The following is a 19,113-nucleotide window of genomic DNA, read 5'->3' as shown; positions in this document are numbered from 1 at the left end:
TTTGGAGTTTTGAGAGGATGCCTTCTCTGAACCTTTGAGGGGTTCAGAGCCCAGCGTCCGCAGTGTTCGAATGGATAAACAACTTGTGGTGTCCCCATACAATGGCAAACTACTCACCAATGACAAGAAGGGATCTACTGACATCCACTCCAGTGACTATGAGAAACTTAATGTTGCCCCAGCGTGGCTTGGCCACCTCTGACAGTGCACAACTGTTTTTTTTCCCCCCAGTTCCTCAATACAGTCAATCCAGATATCTTGTCCTCTCTGCTGTAACCACTTCCTGGTAACCCCCTACTGACAAGACAGAGAGATACAAGCTACAGGGTTCATCCCACGAACCCCACACCCTCCATGGACTGCATAGATCTGCTATAGTGACTGCTCCTAAGTCCCAGCATAGAACCTAAGCCTGCTGGCTCTGAACAAACTAAGTAGAAGCCCTCTTGGAACCCCTGCTGGGGACTAACACCTTGGATCTCAATAAAGGCTCCTGCCCACAGATCCATCCCTCTCTGCTTCCCAGCTGCTGGCTGAGACAAGGCCCCCATGAGCTACCTAACCCCCTCATCAGCACCCCTCTCCTCTCATGGTTTATAAGTAATATACAACTTTTGTTATTCCATGGGCTGTATTGCATTGCCTGCTCTGTTTGGCCTTACTGCAGTAACACCCCAGAACCTTTTTCTCTGGCCAGGACTCTCATAGAGCCATCTACCTTGGAATAAACTGGACACAGGTCAGACATGGGTCACCTGTCAGACTCTTAAGCATTAGGCCATCTCCGAGTGTACAGAAGTATCTGGTGGAAAACACACTATGGACACTCAAGACCAAATTCCCTGGAGCCTTGTCAAGACAAGGCTGCTTATAACCAGTGTCCAGAGGGGGATTTCAAGAACAAGTCAGAGGAAAATACAACACACACACAACCACATGGGTGAATCTCAAAAGCATTGTGCTAAAGTAAAAAGAAAGGGGGGCCGATATCACAAACAAAAGAGCACATACTGTTTGGTCCTATTTATATGGAATTGTCAGAGGGGCAGACCCAGGAATAAAAATCAGAGTGGATGACTGGAGCCCAGGTAAAGAGGGATGAAGGACTGACTGCAAAGGAGCAGGGGACTGTTTTGGGTCTGGTAATGCGCTTCTCGAACGGGGGCACCGGCCAATCTGGTGTTTTCATCAGCCAAAAGTTATGAGACTGTATACAATACTAACAATTTATAGTATTTATTTTATATAAATAATAGCTCAAGAAAGTAGTTCCTTGGTCTTGTTTGCATTTTTTTTTTTTTATGTGAGCGTCGCTGTGAAGCATGAAGGAAAGCACAAGTGGAAGGATTTTGCTTGTAAGCGTCCAAAAACATGATTTGGAAGGAAAGGCGGTTGGCGGACTCTCCTCCCTGGGGCACCCGGGAAGTTAGTGGAACGTTCTCTCGCCAGGGGGCAGCGTCGTACCGCGCCGGCCACACGTCCCTCCGGTCCGGGGCGGGGACCCAGAGGAACGCGGGAGGCGACCCGCCGCGGCCTGGCACGCCGAGCTCCGCCTAGGAGCCGCGATTCGGGGTGCTGGCAGTGGCAGAGGAGCGAGGAGCGGCGGCTGCGACGCCGCAGTGCGCTGCTGGAGGACGGCGTCTTGCAGGCCGGGCCCTCCGCGCAGCGCTCCCGGGGCAGGGGCTCAGGTTCCATCACCACGCAGCCCCCAGACTCACAGGGGACTCCCGGAGAAGAGTGACACCACACACCCCTTGTTGCTGAGCTACCCAGAGTCGGTCACCTATCCCCAACCTGCGCAAGTCGAAAATGGGCAGAAAGAACCCAGGATTTTCCAGAATGAAATCCGCGGCAGCGAGCCGCCCCCCGGAGTACGCAGCGCCAGGGGTGAACCGAACGTGCTCTGCGACGCCACTTCCCCCATGACGTGCCTGGGCGCCCATCTCCTCGCTTACCCTCCACGCAGTAAAGCAGGTCATCTTGTCACAGGAAACCCCCGGCAAGGGGAGCAGTGATTGCGGTTCCCCCCGCCCCCCATCCTGGGGCTCGAACCCACGGCCTCACTAATGCTAGGGAAGGGCTTTACCACCGAGCTACACCCCCAGCTCAGGGATGGTCTATCCTACTACGATCGAGAAGTGTCACCGTGTAACTGTCCTCGTGCTAAAGGGCTGCTCACCAGGCGTTGCTCGCCCAGGAGGGGCTGCTAGCAGAAAGAGCCTGAAGGCCGGCGGATCCGATCGGTCACCGGCGGCTTGCAGCCTGCGGCCTGAAGGACTCAGGGCTTCCCCATGATTCCCCACTGTGACCATCGCTCGCCGCAGGATCGTGGGGGAAGGCACACTAGCGGCCCCGCCCGTGCGCTCCTTCCCATCCCTCTCTGCCCGGTCTGGAGCACTGCGAGACTTGCCTTATTCCCTGGTGGCTCTGGTGAGGCCAGGCCGCCTACCCCCCGCCCCGCCCTCTGTCCTGTCGCAGCCCGGCTGCCGCGCCTGGGGTGCAGGCTCTCGCCCGCCCTCCCGCCGGACGCCACCAGCGCGGCAGGTGTGGCCCAGAGGCAGCGCGCGGGTGAGTCGGCCCCAGCCTCTCCCAAATAGCTGACAGGGGTAGCGGGGGGAGACAAGAAGGCCAGCAGTTGTGTCCACTTGTATCTTTGCTAGTAGTGCTAGAGCCCGAGAAGGAAGGCAGAGGAGCCATGGACGCCCACGTTCTCGCCGGCAGCTTTCCCCAAGTCAGGGTCCGCAGGCTCTGAGCATTGCCCCTCCCGAATTTAGGGAAGATGGGGCTCGCGGTTCCATTTTCTCAGGAAAGGAAACCGTGGGTTTCACTCCACTTGAGAGCACTGGCTCTGGGCCCAGACAGAAGCCTGGGCTTGAGTCTTCTCCTGCGACTGGATTCGGCTTGGGAAGATGGTGTTCTAGGTGGTTCCATAACCTTACAGTGTCCCCATGTATAAAATAGGGGCATAAAGATGCCTCACTGGGTTCCCATGAAGTTGAAACCAAAAGATACTGCTATTTGCTGAGTGTGAAACCTGGGAAGGATATCAGCTTCCTGTGTTGGGGACTACTCTTCAGGCCAGATCTGTCCCCCAAGTGACAGGATGTCCTCCTGGCCCAGGAGCTGCATGGGGGCATGGAGAAAAATAAAGAAAGGCAGATCTAGCTGCCAACACCGAGAGCTTCCTTGTTGATGGCATGGGGGCATCCTCCTGGAGCATACTGGGCCACAGGGACAGCTGCTGCTTTCCTTAAAGAGGACATTCCTCACTGTTTCTGCTCAGATGTCATTACTCACACCTTTGCCTCAGAAAACTGGCAACCACTGTCAAAATCATTAACACCCGAAATCTTCCTGTTGCAGAGCAGTGTCCCCATTTTGTAAACTGGTACTTCGAGGTCTTTGAGGGTTAAATGATGTACCCCAGTTAATGGAGATACTTGCTCTCTTCCACTCTCCTTGATGTGTGCTTAATTCTGTATTGCATTCTCCGTCAATCAAAGGATAAATGTAGGCCCATTAGCCAGAGGAAGGAAGCAGCCCACTCCAGATCTTCAGATGCTTTCAGGGTGGAGCACCTAGCAGAGTTTACTACAGCCTCACTGAGGTTAAGGTGAGAATGAAGTGTCACACTAAACAGGAGAAGGAATTCTGGAGAGCCACTCACTGTCTGCCCCTGGGATGGACCCCGGCGATTGAAACAAGATCTTGGCCTTCAAGGATATTGTCCTTGAGCATATGGGTGGGAGAAGCAGTATTTGGTTGTTGCGCAGCGCCTCTCCCTCAGTCTTAAAACCTGCTCAAAAAGCCGGCTCTGAGTAGGGACAGAAATATTTTAGGAACCGCCATCCTCTCTGTAAGCAACTACCCAGGAACTTTGTCAGGAAGTTTGAATTTGAAAGTAGGGATCTTCCTTGGAATGAGCTGCATGCGATGGCAGTCCCAGAGCAGATACCACACATTAGGCTCCTGAGAAACCTGGGGCACCAGTAGCCAGCGCGGGTCCTCTGACTCATGAGCAGGAGGACAAGCGTCTGTTTACCCAAGTCTGCCCCAGCAGTCTCGTCCTTCTTCCTTCTCTCGCCCCACGGATGTGACTTCTTTCCAGGCCTCCCGCGACCAGCACGTGGTTCCCTCTTGGCTGCACTCCAGCCACAGACGTGGCTCTCCCTGCTGCCTGCCCTACACCTTCCCCAGTCTCCGTGGCTGCCCCGCGTGCTCCCCTACCCCACAGTCCAATCTCCGTGCCCCTTTATTCTTAAGTCTTCTCTCCCTTGCCTTCTGGGAAACCCACAGCCAGAGTCTTAGGGAAAAGCAGGATTCGGACCGGGCATATCTGTTTGCTCACTGTTATTTCAGTGAATGAGCAGACTCGCGTTCTAATTGGGTTTAGGTGAATCTGCCCCCCTTGATCACCAGGCAAGAGATGGCTGGAAGGACCGCCCCTCCAGCCTGGCCTTTGGCTTGGAGAGCTGCTGAGAGGGCAGCTGTGGGGGATTGGGGGCTTGAGAACTCTAGTGTTTGTGATGGTCAGTGACCCCCACATGACCAACCCCTTGGAGGAACTTCCTGTTCTTGATAAAAGGGCCACAGTGGCCCATCCAGGATTGGACCCAAGGGGTTGAGACTCATCCCAGTGGATCCCAGCCCTGGGGGACCTCTGCCAGGCAGGGCAGTGAGCAGACAACTGTCAGTGTATGGTGCGGTGTAGAACGTCATATGGAGTTCTTTGGAAGGCGAGTTAGAGAGCCTTCTCAGGGGTCCCACCAGTTGAAGCAAAATGGATTATGAGATCAACCACTTGTTATGTCTGCATCATCCCCCCCCCCCCCGCACCCTTTTCATTCCACAACAGCCCTGAAGTAGGCACTCATTTTACAGAGGAGATACAAGTTGGGGTTAAGATATTACTCTCACCACCAGCATGTGACAGAGCACAGACTTGAAACCTGGGTTGCTTGATGCCCTAGCTGGTCTTAACCTTCGTGTTACCAGTAGCATAATAAGAAAAGGAAACCACATGAGCAAAGAAGTTGAGTGAGAGATGGTACTGAACACAGAAGGGGCTACAGAAGAAGTTCCACTGGTAACTAAGTAGGAGTAGAGACTAGAGAGGACAGGGGGCTGTGGAGGATCTTGTAAGCCATAAACAGGACTTGGTGTGGTCCTGAGGGTGTGGGGCCTGCCCCCTCCCATCTAGAGACTTTGTATAGAGCATAATTGGGTCTCTCTGGCTGCAGGCAGGAAGATGGATGGAATGGAGAGGGAGAGTGGAGGTTTGGGTGCAGTCTGCTTTGGATCTTGCTTCTCAATGTATTTCTCCATGTGCACACAGAGAAACTGATTCCTGCTGTAAGACACACCAGATAGTAAAGGAGGGGGTTGTATTCAACTACAGGCAACCACCCTGAGACTCCAGCCATCTGAAGTCCTGCACAGACACGAGTAGGGGTGAGGAATTCCAGGCAACATGTACCCCAGTTATGACATGCTTAGACTCGATAGATGAGTGACAATGGATGGGGACTAAAAGCTGGATTCAAGGAATGATTAAAAGCAAAGTTGGTGTTGCATAGTGAAGGGAGAGGGAAGATAATTCCTGGGATGGGGGACTGAACAACTGGACAAATTATATTTCTCTCCCTGCTGCAGGGAGCATGGGGACATGGCTGATTCATCATGGGGAAGATGATGAATAATGTTTGGCTACCCTGCACTTGAAACAGGTGCAGAAGCCTAACAGGCAGTGGGGTCAAACAGATTGGGTCCAATGCTTAGTTTCACCAACTTACTAGTTCTGTTACCTTGGGGGGAGTACCTGTTAATTATTGTACAAGATAGGATAATCATAGGGTTATACAGTCATTGTGAGAATATAATGAGATAATGAGCAGGGCACAGTGGTGTTTGTGCCTGTAGTCTCAACTACTTAGAGGATTAGTTTAGTCCATGAGTTTGAGGCCATTCTGGACAATGTAGCAATACCCTATCTCTTGAGATGGGTAAGGGACAAAGAAGGGAAATATGTCTAATAAATGGCAATGCTATTATTAGAAATTGAAACCATGAGAATAAATGAAATGGTTTAAAAAGAGTGTGTATGGTGAGAAGTGACATTTGAGGAGTGGACAGAGGAAAAGAAGCTTAAGATCAAATGGACAGAGAAAGAGAAGGAAAGCCAAGAGCACCTGATGCTTTGGATGCCACTTGTAGGAGCCACACAGTTGGTTGATCCACCTCACTTCCATCTTCCTAACAAAGTCAGAGTCAGAGCAAGTGTCCTCCTCTCAAGGGTGCCTTGGAGGAAGCAGCCCACAATCCCAGTGCTGACCCTCAAGGCAAGTTGTCAACAACAATCCCATTTCCCTTGCAAGTTACTGGCTTAAGAAGATGTAGTTGATACAGTTCTGTGTGGTAGAACTTGGTAGAATGTCTTCTAGGGGACTTCAGAAAATATTTCCTTGATTTTTTTTCTCTTTCACCAGTACTGGGGATGAAACTCAGGGCCTCATACATTCAAAGCAAGTGCTTCACCCCCAAACTATATCCCTAGTTCTTTATTTTGAGATGCCCAGGTCAGCCTCCAACTTGAAATCCTCTTGCCTCAGCCTTTTGAGTTACCCAGATTTCAGGCGTGCTCCACTGCACCTGGCCAAGATTTCCTTGATCTTAAAAGTTGTGTGTGCACATCAAAACCACAATAAGATGACACTTCTCAGCTACTAGAATGGCTAGACTAAAAAGCTGATGGTAACAAATGTTGGTCGGAGTAAGGAGAAATCAAAACTCACACACAGTTTTATTGGGAATATAAAATAGTACAGCAACTTTACAAAACAATCTAGCAACCAAGTACAGTGGCACATGCCTGTAATCCCAGTGGCTCTGGAGGACAAGGCAGGAGGATACAAAGTTCAAGACCAACCTCAGCAACTTAGCAAGGCCCTAAGCAACTTAGCAAGACCATGTCTCAAAATAAAAAATAAAAGAGGGCTGGGGAATGGGCTCAGTTGTAAAGCATCCCTGTATTCAATCCCCAGTATTAAAAAAAATCTGGCAGTTTCCTCAAACAATTAGACACAGAGTTACCATATGACCTCCACTCTTAGGTATCTATTGAGAGAAAGGAAAACATATCCACACAGAAACTTGTTATACAAATATTTATAGCACATGCATGTAATCCCAGCAACTTGGGGAGCTGAGGCAGGAAGATGACAAGTTCAAGGCCAGCCTCAGCAATTTAGCAAGTCCTTAGCAATTGAGCAAGATCCTGTCTCAAAATAAAAAAGAAAAAGGGCTGGGGGTGTGGCTCAGTGGTTGAGTGCCCCTGGATTCAGTCCCCAGTAATACCCTCCCCCAAAAGAAAGAAAGAAAGTAATCTAAATGTTCATAGCAAGATTATTCATATTAGCCAAAATGAAAACAATTCAAACGTTAATCAATAGATGAATGGATAGACAAAATGTGGCACTGTGTGTGTGTGTGTGTGTGTGTGTGTGTATATATATATATATATATATATATATATATATATATATATATATATATATTGTATACACACTGGAATATTATTTGGCCATAAAAAGAGAGTGCTAATACATGCTACAACATGCATGAACATTTTTTTTCTCTTTTGGGGGTACTGGGGATTGAACTCAGGGCCTCCTCATTCTTGGTAAGTGCTCTACTGATGGGAATTTCTGACTGGGTGATAGTAGAAACAAAATATACTTTGTATACACTCAGAGATATGAAAAATTGTGCTCTATAGGTGTAATATGGATTGTAATGCATTATGTTGTCAAATATAACAAATTAGAATAAAAAAGGATTTAAAAAAAACCCAAAACCAAAATCCAGCCAAATGAGTGTGAACATACAGGCAACATTTTAATTGTGGCCTCAGCTGAAGGAAGAGAGAACCGATTGAGAGGGGAAGCAGGCTCCTCCCCAAACACGAGGAGATATAAACTTTCATTGATTTTTCTGGAGTGGGTTAAAGTCCAGCATTTTTCTTTGGCCAGGGGTGTCGTCACACTCCTGGCCTGGAAGAATGGGCAGTTAGCTTGTCCCAGGAACTGGTGTATTTTTCTGTTGTCCTGCACAAATATTTCAGCCTTGTGATAAGATTTGGCTGTTGCAGCTGCTAAGGGGACACAGGGGTGGGGGTAGAAGAAAACACATGCCACGCTTTTAAAGTAACAGGTTAAGGGCTCAGGAGTTTGTTTGCCTTCTGTCCTTCCACACTGACAGGAGAGCCTCATTTGCTCATTTGGTTTATTCTTGGAGACATTATGGTGAAGGCATCCTGGATCTTATGATGCACCTGGTCTCTGTGGTCAATAAGACTGTTTGGAGAAGGACAGGTAAGACACCTAGTATACTTGAGTAATAGGTCACGAGTTAACACCTCAGGAGAGCATCCCCACAATGGTCTCTTTCTACCACTGAGCGGCACACCACAAGCCTATCTGAAGTTTGAAAACATGCTAAGAGAAGAAACCAGTCACAGACCACTGTATACTATATGAGACTCTTCACATGAAAATCCAGAATAGAGAAATCTACAGAGACAGGAAATAGATTAATGGTTGCTTAGGGCTGGGTGGTGGCAGGGGGAAGGGAAGTGCTAGATAAAGTTCATGGGGTTTCTTCTGCAGGAAATGAAATTATTCTAAAGTCTACTGTGGTGATGGATGCACCTGTTTGTAAATATACTAAAAATCATTATTGGTGCACTTTAAATGAATGCATTGTATGGCATATGAATTATCTCTCAATAAAACTTTTTTTTTTTTTTAAAAAAGAGAGACCCCCAAATACAGGCTCTTGTCAATGTGGTTGGGTCTGGATGGGACTCCTTCAGCCACCTTGTTACAAGGACAGCATTCATGTGAGTGAGTTAGAATCAAAAGTATCAGTGAGAGCCAGGTGTGGTGGTGCATGCCTGTAATCCCAGCAACTCAGGAAGCTGAGGTAGGAGGAAGCCAGCCTGGACAACTTAGTGAGACCCTGTCTCAAAATAAAAATAAAAAGGGCTGGGGGTGTAGCTAAGCGGTAGAATGCACCTGGTCCTTTAATAACCAGTATTTCAAAAAAAAAAAAGCATCCCTGAGAAGCAGTAATGGACCCCTGGCTGTCTGGCTGTCATGTGACTTATCGATCAAAAGCCATTGCCAGTCACCTCAGTTGTCAGTCTGCTCTCACTGAAGGAAGCTGGAGAATGAACATGGACTATGTCAGGAAACTTCCATATCTCCCTGACCAGACTGCCAGAAGAAAAAAGCCAACGCAGCAGGAAGATGCCTTCACTTGACCTCTGCCTTCCAGATGCTTCCCACTGCTTTGCTCTTTGTTACTACTTCTGTCTCAGATATTCTACCTGGAGTTACTTTTCCTTCTGCTTAAAATGTCCTTTAGAATTTTCCAAGGGTCTGCTTGTGATGAGCTTTCCCTTTTGTTTTCCCTGAAAATACCCTCACTCTTGGAAGATTTAAAACGAAAATGAACAGATTTTGAAATTGCTGGGAGAAACTCCATGTTCTCCCTCCCTTGTTTGCCAGGAGAAAACAATGAAAACTGCAGATATAAGGCCTGTCTCAAATCTGCTTACTAAATTCTGAAAACCTAATTCACAGAATTCAACTTCAAAGAAGTCTACAAAATGATTTTGTGTGTGTGTGTGTGTGTGTGTGTGTGTGTCCTAGCCTTTCCTGGGCAGTAAAACACTCCACAAGGAGATAGTAACAGTGGAAAGGATCCCTGTGGTTAAATGGCATCAATGTAGGGGCCTGACTTGGCCAATGGGCTTGACAAGGAGAAACCAAGGAGGCTTTTGGGTGGGCCACGTAAGCATAGTGTTGGGAAAAGCCAGGTGGTAATAGACAGAACAGAAGAAGAGAGGAATGAATTCAGCAAATGTAGATGGTTTGAGGATTCCTATGTAAGAAGAGAAGGAGTGGATTGAAGGTACATCTAGTTTCAACAAAGCTTTGGTTGGCTTTTCTTCTGCTTGGGAATCAGACATGTTTTTGTGTGGAAGGGAAGGTGTTAACCAAGGAGAAGAGAGGGAGAGAGATGACACTGATATATGGAGGGATGGCTGCTGGTGTAGGAGGTGCTCACAGAGTGTGGAAAGATGTCATGATATTTGGCTAAGTGACAAACGCATATTGTAGAGCAAACACTGTATGGTCCTTTTCCTGTTTTAAAAATGTATTAGCTGGCTGGGCACAGTGGCTCACTCCTGTAATCCCAGTGGCTTGGGAGGCTGAGACAGGAAGATCGTGAGTTCAAAGCCAGCCTCTGCAAAAAGCAAGGTGCTAAACAACTCAATGAGACCCTGACTCAAAATAAAATATGAAATATGGCTGGGGATGTGGCTCAGTGGTCAAGTGCCCTTTAGTCCAATCCCTAGTACCATAAAAAAAAAAAAAGGTATTAGCTGGGCGCAGTGGCGTACTCATATAATCCCAGTGACTCCAGAGGCTGAGGCAGGAGGACCACAAGTTTGGGGTCAGCCTCAGCAACTTAGCAAAGCCCTAAGCAACTTAGTGAGATCCTGTCTCAGAAATAAAAAGTAAAAAGGGCTGGGGGATGTGGCTCAGTGGTAAAGCACCCTTGAGTTCAATCCCCACTACAAAAATAAAACATACACACACACACACACACACACACACACACACACACACACATATATATGTTTTCAAATAATATATATATATATGTTTACATATATTTATTTCTTATCCTTTCTTCTACAACAATCACATATTATTTTTATAAATAGAAAAATGCAATTAAGGTTGTTAAGAGGACAGAAGTGGAGAGTTATCCTTGAATTATAATAGGAATAAATTGCTGGAAAAAACCCTAAACTGCTTAATAAAATAATATGCAAGCTGAGTAAAAAAGTAAAGCGATATTTAGGCACAAAGGGAGGACAGGGAGGCACACAAAGTACAAAGCCAGATGTGGACTGGAGGACATGTCCAGGGTGGGTGAATCTGAGCACCAAATTCTTCAGCTTCTCAGGACTAGCAGGATAGAAGATAAAGCCCAGGGCCCACCAAGAGGGAAGACTAACAGGAAATGCCCCCAAAGCAAAAACTCTACAGGGCTAGTCTCAGTGTAAAGGTGACCTAGAAATAAGCTCTTTCATGTCATAGATCTGCAAGGAAAACTGCCTTTCTTGGATCCTGATGCTAATTAAATTGAGGTGGGTCTGGGAGCTCCCACTTAAAAAAATTGTAACCACAGGCCTACTCTCTTACAAGTTTCAGTCTCCATTTACACACTAGGCCCCACTCTCCTTCCAAAAGAATAACCAAAAAACTTTGGAGTCAATAATTTGATTAAAAATAGTCCTGCTCTTGTAATGCCTACATGTACCTGACAGAAGCAAGCATCCCTGCCCTCAAAGAATTCCAAGGCAATGTTCTGAAGAAATGAGCAGCCCCCAAATAAAATAATTCAATAAATATACAATAAATGAACATTGTGAGTGGGGACCAATAGAAATAAAAAAAAACCAGGTTCAGACCCAGACTTTACATGCTAGAATTATTAGACATATTATACCAAATAAGTATGTTTGATATAATTTAATAAATAAAATTAAGCCTTGAAAATATGACAAAAGAACAAGCAGACATGGAAAATATCAAACAACTTATAGAAAAGAAAAATATAATTGAAATGTAAAACTCAACAAATAGGTTTAACAAATGATTATATACAGCTAAAGGGATGACTGCAGATGTGGAAGACAGAAACAGAACTTGCCCAAAATACAGCCCAGTGAGATAAAGATTGGAAAATATAATACAGAAGTAAAAGGACATGGAAGATAGAATGAGAAGTTCTCTTAAATATTTAGTCCTAATTCTATGGGGTGAGTAAATAAGGGGAAAAGACAATATTCAAAGAACTAATGGAGAATTACTTTCTATAAATAACTTTCTGTAAACTAATAGAGTATTACTTCTATAATCCACAGGTTTGAGAAGTCAAAAAATTTCATCTATGCTAAGTAAAAAGAAATGTGCATCCAGAATCATTACAGTAAAATAATAATATGAAATATATTAAATATTAAAACATTAAATAATATGCTATATGTTATAACATGATGGAAGTCAAGGATATATAACTTTCAAACTGAAAGAGACAGAAAAGAATAGAAAAAAATTCAATACAGGAGCTGGGGTTGTGGCTCAGTGGTAGAGCACTTGCCCAGCACGTGTGAGGCACTGGGTTAAATAGGAAGGAAGGAAGGGAGGGAGGGAGGGAGGGAGGGAAGGAAGGAAGGAAGGAAGGAAGGAAGGAAGGAAGGAAGGAAGGAAGGAAGGAAGGAAGGAAGGAAGGAAGGAAGGAAGGAAGGAAGGAAGGAAGGAAGGAAGGAAGGAAGGAAGGAAGGAAATTGTGTCCATCTACAACTAAAAAAAAAAAAAAATCAATCCAGGCTGGGTGTGGTGGTACATTCCTGTCATCCCAGCAGCTAGGGAGGCAGAGGTAGAAGGATTGCAAATTTGAGCCCAGCCTGGGCACATTAGCAAGACCCTATCTGAATATAAAAAAATAAAAAGGATAGAGGTATGTAGCTCAGTGGTAGAGTACTTGCTTAGCTTGTGCAAGCCCTGGATTCAATCCCCAGTACCACACATACACACACAGAGAACAAAAGAAAAAGAGGCTCCTTGCTGCCAACATCTGCTGGGTTCTGTTGTTTCTTTAGTCCATCTTGTCTCCTCTGATACAACATCACACCCAAGAGCAAAAGATATTTAAGGTCAGGCTTTAAAATATCAAAGTTAGGACAATAGAGCAAAGCCACCATTTCTGGAGGAATGAAAAACAGATTGTCACATCTGTTTTTCATTCTTCCATTTCTGTTTGCCAGAAATGTTTCTGACAGGTGGGTGTGGTAGCTTACACCTGTAATCCCAGTGGCTAGGGAGGCTAAGGCAGGGGGACTGTGAGTTTGAACTGGCTTCAGCAACTTAGAGAGGTCCTAAGCAACCCAGCGAGACTCTGACTCCAAATAAAATATAAAAAGGGTTGGGATGTGGCTCAGTGGTTAAGCATTCCTGGGTTCAATCCCAGTACCAATAAATAAATAAATAAATGTTTCTGACATATAGGTCCATCATGCAGTGGGCTCAGATTCTCGCTGATTTTTGAATTGAGGGACTCAGAATTATCTTTATGGGCAATTATGTCAGCTCCCATTACCTTTCAAAAGGCAGGTTCCAGAGCGTGTGAAATTTGGCAGGAGTTGCTGTAGACCTTGGGGTCGAGTGTAGTTAATTTTTATGGGGAAATATGTGTAATCCATTGAGGTTTTCAAGTTTTCAGAACTGCAGAAAACGGCCATGCTGGCCTATGGATAGGAGCTGGTGATCAGGATGGTGCTGTGAGACCCAGATTTGTGGGGTACCCTAGTCCTACTTGTGAATGTCATTTTTAGACACTGTAGTAATCAGGGCTCTCCAGAGAAACAGGACCAATAGAGAATTGACTTCATTATTTATTATAATTTAGCTCACAATTGAGACTGAAAGTCTGGAGAATGGGAAAACCAATGGTCTGTCCCAGTCCAAAGCCTGAGAACAAGAGGAGTGTAAGTAACAACTCCCAGTCCTAGCCCAAAGGCTTGAGGATCTGGGTCCAAGAGGGGATGGAGATGGTAGTGTTAAGTCCCAGAACTTCAGTGGGCCAAGAAGCAGGAGCTCTTATGTTTGAGGGCAGGAAAATATGGATGTCCCAGTTCAAGAAGAGAGTAAATCCACCGGTACTCCACCTTTTCTTCAGTTCAGGCCCTTGGTGGACTGGAGGGTGCCCACTCACACTGGCCAGGGCTATCTTCTTTACTCCCATTCAAATGCTAATCTCTTCCTGAAACACTTTCATAGACATTTCCAGAAACAATGTGTTACCAGCTATTTATCTGGGTATCTCTTAGCCCAGTAAAGTTATTTCATTAAAACTAACCATTATAGATCCTTAGCAAATATAATTAACAAACAAGCAGATTACTCAACAGAGGCCTCAATTCCCACGTCTATAAGAGAAGTATAAAAACAGCCATTGCCCTAGACTGTGGAAAGGATTAAATAAGATATGTATGTCAAGTGCCTGGTACTTAGTGGTCACGTAGGAAAAGCAGCTACTGTCATGATGATTATTTTTGTTCATATAGCTCCATTTTTAGTTTGTTCAGACAGTTGAACATATTATAATTTACATTATAATAATAAATGTTATCCTCAGCAGACACGAACCTGTGGATCCAAGTAGTACCTGTTGCAGCTGGGAAGTCATTGCAGGATCTTGGTCCAGTGTTTGGCAACAGTTTGATCTGAAGATGGCAGTTTGGGTGATTTGGAGCAGCCTCAGCCTGCTGCGACTGCTATGGTGTCTTCTTCCGCAGACGGGCTACGTGCACCCGGATGAGTTCTTCCAGTCACCAGAAGTCATGGCAGGTAAAGTTCTCATGTGGTTAAGACAAGCAGCAGCTGAGTGGCTGAGAGGCTGATCGGCTATTTAGTGGGGAAAGGAAAGCACGTCTGTACAGGCTTGTACAGTAACTCCACAAGCAAAGCTGTTTTAGCCTCTCTGGGACAACAGCTTGGGAGTGGGGACTCACATCTTCTTCCTGAGTGGCAACACTGACCTTCTGGATGATACTGATGAAACACCAGCCTCTTTGATGTTTTCCTGCTTGGACCAACAGGTCATTCAGAATGAAAGCTATGATGGACTCCTTAACGGAAGGATGAGAGTTGGGCTTTCCCAGTGTCTGGGGAAGCTTACACAGAGTTGTGATCCGAGAATATGAAAAATTTCCCACTGTAGTTCAAGGAAGGAGAGAGGGAACCCAGACATGGGATACTCACTTGTTAGAACTTATCCACTAGGGGCTGGGGATGTAGCTCAGTGGTAGAGCACTTGCCTAGTATGTGTGAAGCCCTGGGTTCTATCCCAGCACTGCAGAAAACAAACAAAACCAAAATCTACTAGGTGGTGAAAGGTATATCAAGAGGATGGTTGCCAGGGTCTATGAGGACTTTTGGATGCTATCAGTGTGTGACTTCCTCCTCGTGGTTCAAGACGGAACTTTCAAATCTAAAACTGTCTTTCTAGCAAACAGGAAATGGACATGCCTACTCCCTCTAAGGTCACATTTTGTAAATCATATGCTTTTTGTCCATTTCCATCCCACTGGTCAGACACTTGACTACACTTAGTTGCAAAGGAAGCTAGGAAACAAAGTTTTTGTATCTGATTAAGTGTTCAGCTAAAGACACTAAGACAGGAAGGGGGATTTGCTATCTCTGCCACATGAATCAGTAGGTAGATTTGGATTTTAAATTGAAAATTTTGGTCTTATGTCCTAAGTGTTTTTTTAAACCTGAATTGTATACAGCAGCTGGATTGACTTGACGCTAGATTTTCTGTTTCCCTTTCACCTTCTGATATAGATCAAATGGCCAAAAGACTGGAGGAATAAGTAGCAGAAGCAAAGAGCCTGAATGATCCCCAGGCCATATAATCAGCTCTAACAGCCAGCAAGGTTATCAAGCATGAAATGCTATGGACAGTGGGGTTTGGACTAGAGATGCAGAAATTAAAATTTGTTCCCTTACCCCAAACAATGAGCTATGGAACACTGGGGAACAGGGTCACAGATCAACCTCAAGCAGCAAGTATTTTTGAAATTATATAAATACTGCTTGAATTCCTTTTTCTTGTAAAAATTTAAGTATCATAAACAAAACTAAGATTATATTTTTCCATAACCCTTATTGTCTGTTCTCTGTCCCTACACTCACAACCTCTTTTCCTGACAAAAATCTTTCTTAGAGATGAGTTCTGATCCTAGAAATATTAAAAAAGGAATGAAGTCTCCCCTGCTCCCTACCATACCCTTGCGGGGTACACTGTCACCTAATCTCCCAAGTACTGTTCCCTTTGTCTCCAACAGAGTGTGGCCTCAACCACCTTGAGTTCCTCTATATTAGTTTCTACTGCTGTATGACAAGCCATCACAAACCTAGCAGTTTAAAATTACAGTTTGAAATTAAATTATTAGTTTGCAGTTTTGTAGATCAGAAGTCCAGCATTGGGATCTTTGCTCAGGGTGTCACAAGGTTGAAATCAAGGTAAGGACTAGACTGAGTTCTTTTTGTTTTTTCTTTCAGATTTTTAAAATAGATTTTTATTTTTTAAAAAAGTTAATTGAACATTACAAGAAAAATAAAAACACAAGCAAAGAACAAAGTCATCCAGTCACAAGCAGCTTAGTTGGATGTGTCCCTCTAGGTTGTGTGCGTATATACACAATATCCCATTTTGTGTGACTGAGATCGTAGTGTATCATGCTTTTGGACTGAGTTCTTGTCTGGAAGCTCTGAGGAAATATCTGCTTCCAAGCTCATTCTTGTTGACAGAATTTAATTCACTTCAGTTATGGGACTGTAGTCCCTTGCTCTTAATTTCTGGAGGCTGCCCACCCTCCTTGCCAACAGCCCCTTCCTTCTTTAAGCCAGTAGGGGCATATCAATGCTTTGAATCTCTGCTTGCTTCTTCTGTATCCAGCTGTAGAAAATTCTTTGCTGTTAAAGGGCTGCTGTGATGAGGTCAGGCCCATCCAATAGTCTCCTGTTTCAGTCAGTACTCCCATATAACCTAACCTAACCTAACCACAGGAGTAAAATCTACACTGTACTAGTCCAAGGGGTACAAGAAATGTCCACTAGAGGGTGGGGAGTTTAGGGTGCCATCCTAGAATTCTGCCCAGAGCTGGAAACTGGCTCACCTCCGCCTCTTTCTCTGCAGAGGACATCCTGGGCGTGCAGGCTTCACGGCCCTGGGAGTTTTACCCCAGCAGCTCCTGCCGCACGGTGGTCTTCCCACTGCTGACCTCTGGCTCTGCCTTCTGGTTGCTCAGGCTCTGGGAAGAGTTGGGACTGTGGCCTGGCCTGATGAGTGGCTATGTGCTGCTGGTAGGGCCCCGACTCCTCCTCACCACCCTCTCCTTTGCCCTGGATGGGGCTGTGTACCACCTGGCCCCGCAGTGGGGGGCAGATCGCTGGAACGCCCTGGCCCTGCTGTCTGGTTCCTACGTCACCCTGGTTTTCTACACAAGGACCTTCTCCAACACCATCGAGGGACTGCTCTTCACATTGCTGCTGGTGCTGGTGTCCCCTCATGTGGCATGGAGCCCCACATCCAAGAAGCCTACCTCATGTCCATGGTGGTACAACTGGCTTCTTGGGGCCATCGTGGCTGCTGGCTTCTTCAACCGGCCCACCTTTCTGGCCTTTGCTCTGATCCCCCTCTTCGTCTGGGGCACTTGTGGAGTCAAGGACCCTGGCTTCAAGTCCCTGATCTGGGAAGCTCTGGTGCTGCTCCCTGGGGCAGCACTCACTACAGTAGTATTTGTGGCCATGGACAGCTGGTACTATTCCAGCATCTCAAGATCCAGTAGCCTTGTCCTTACACCTGTCAACTTTTTACAGTACAACCTGGATCCCCAAAACCTTGCAAGGCACGGCACACATGTGCGACTCACTCACCTAGTAGTCAATGGCTTCCTGCTCTTTGGGGTGCTACATGCCCAGGCACTACAGGCTGCTTGGCAACAGTTGCAAGTCAGCCTCCAGGTGTTCGCACAAATGGGCCTCCAGAGGGCCCTACGGGCCCAGAGCCTGCTGTCCAGTCCCAGGTCTTACCTCCTTCTCCTCTACTTCACGCCCCTGGCCCTGCTGTCTGCTTTTAGCCACCAGGAGGCTCGATTCCTGATTCCCCTCCTGGTCCCCCTAGTCCTGCTTTGTAGTCCACAAACCCAACCTGTGCCTTGGAAGGGGACCCTGGTCCTCTTTAATGCCCTAGGTGCCCTCTTCTTTGGCTGCCTGCATCAGGGAGGCCTGGTACCTGGCTTAAAATACCTGGAACAGGTGGTCCATGCACCTGTGCTCCCAGGCATGCCAACCCACTACACACTCCTTTTTACTCATACCTACATGCCCCCCCAGCACCTCCTCCACCTCCCAGGCCTGGAGTCATCTGTAGAGGTGGTGGACATGGGTGGAAATGAGGACTGGGTACTTTGCCAAGCACTTAACAACCTTACCAGACAACCAGCTTGCCATGTGGCTGGTGGGCCATGGCTCTGCCGCCTCTTTGTGGTGACCCCTGGGACGACCAGGCATACCGTGGAGAAATGCAGCTTTCCCCTCAAGAATGAGACACTCATGTTTCCCCACCTGACCCTGGAGGACCCACCAGTCCTGTCCTCTCTGCTGAGTGGGGCTTGGAAGGACCACCTTAGTCTTCACATCATGGAACTGGAGCAGCCACTGCCCAAGATTCAGCTATAGAATCTATGCTACTCCACCTTGTATGAAGGCAGCTGGGCTGTGACATTGCCATAGGGCCCTGGTCCTCCTTCAGGATCCCCACTGCTGCCTCTTCTGGGCTCAGCCATTGGTTGTTCTGCCCTCTGGGTAAGCCCATTCCCTTTTCCTTCAGACACCAAAGATCTGACCAGTCATGGTTCTGCTGCCAAGGTCCCAATAATCCTGGTATAATCAATGGCACCTAATGTCTGTTCCTGCCCTATGCCTTCCAGCCACTGTAATGTTTTAAATATACAATAGTACCTGATTGTGAAAAGACAATGCACTGCTAATCATGTTCCTGAATGACCTTTCCCAAACTTGCCACAAAGCTTTACCTCTTTGGTCTCCTAAGGACTGGCATGTTGAGGCCTTGCAGACACATGAGAGATTATGGTGAAGGAGAGAATAAGTGGCTCAGATTCAGGGATCCAAGTTCTAGTTCCTGGTCTGCTACTCAGTGACTTTTGAGAAGGCCCCTTCTATTCATCCAGCCATCTTCCAATCTGTACAGATAAGAGAATCCCTGAGATGTCTGTCAGATAATATCATTCTTGGAACCCACAGCACATGTCCCCTGGATCAACAGGCATGTTTCTCACAAAGCTCTTTGAACATGGAATGGTATTGTATTTAATGGCACTTTGTGTCTGCTCTCTCAATGTTTGGTCATTACCAAAACAAGTCATTCTGGAAAAATTTTCCAGCA

The 19,113-nt window shown here is 46.4% G+C and overlaps 1 protein-coding gene across 2 annotated transcripts; it reads left to right on the top strand.

Moving 5' to 3' along the window:
* The first annotated feature begins 1,602 nt into the window (after positions 1–1,602).
* Pigz (phosphatidylinositol glycan anchor biosynthesis class Z) lies at positions 1,603–19,046 on the top strand. 2 transcript variants are annotated; one of them, XM_046458081.2, is made up of 3 exons: positions 1,603–2,568; positions 14,278–14,486; positions 16,843–19,046. In XM_046458081.2, exons 2-3 carry the CDS (start codon positions 14,369–14,371, stop codon positions 18,384–18,386), a joined length of 1,662 nt encoding a protein of 553 aa, XP_046314037.1. In that variant the 5' UTR covers positions 1,603–2,568; positions 14,278–14,368; the 3' UTR covers positions 18,387–19,046. The 2 variants fall into 2 exon arrangements, with proteins under 2 accessions (XP_046314037.1, XP_046314038.1); XM_046458082.2 differs by having other exon boundaries at positions 14,275–14,486.
* The last annotated feature ends 67 nt before the right edge of the window (positions 19,047–19,113 follow it).

This window comes from Marmota monax, unplaced genomic scaffold, assembly GCF_021218885.2.
Source record: "Marmota monax isolate L192 unplaced genomic scaffold, Marmota_monax_Labrador192_F-V1.1 WCK01_AAM20220418_F8-fsc00052, whole genome shotgun sequence".
Lineage (NCBI taxonomy): Eukaryota > Metazoa > Chordata > Mammalia > Rodentia > Sciuridae > Marmota > Marmota monax.
The sequence above is the reverse complement of the archived record's forward strand: the minus strand, read 5'-3'. Positions and strand labels throughout refer to the sequence as shown.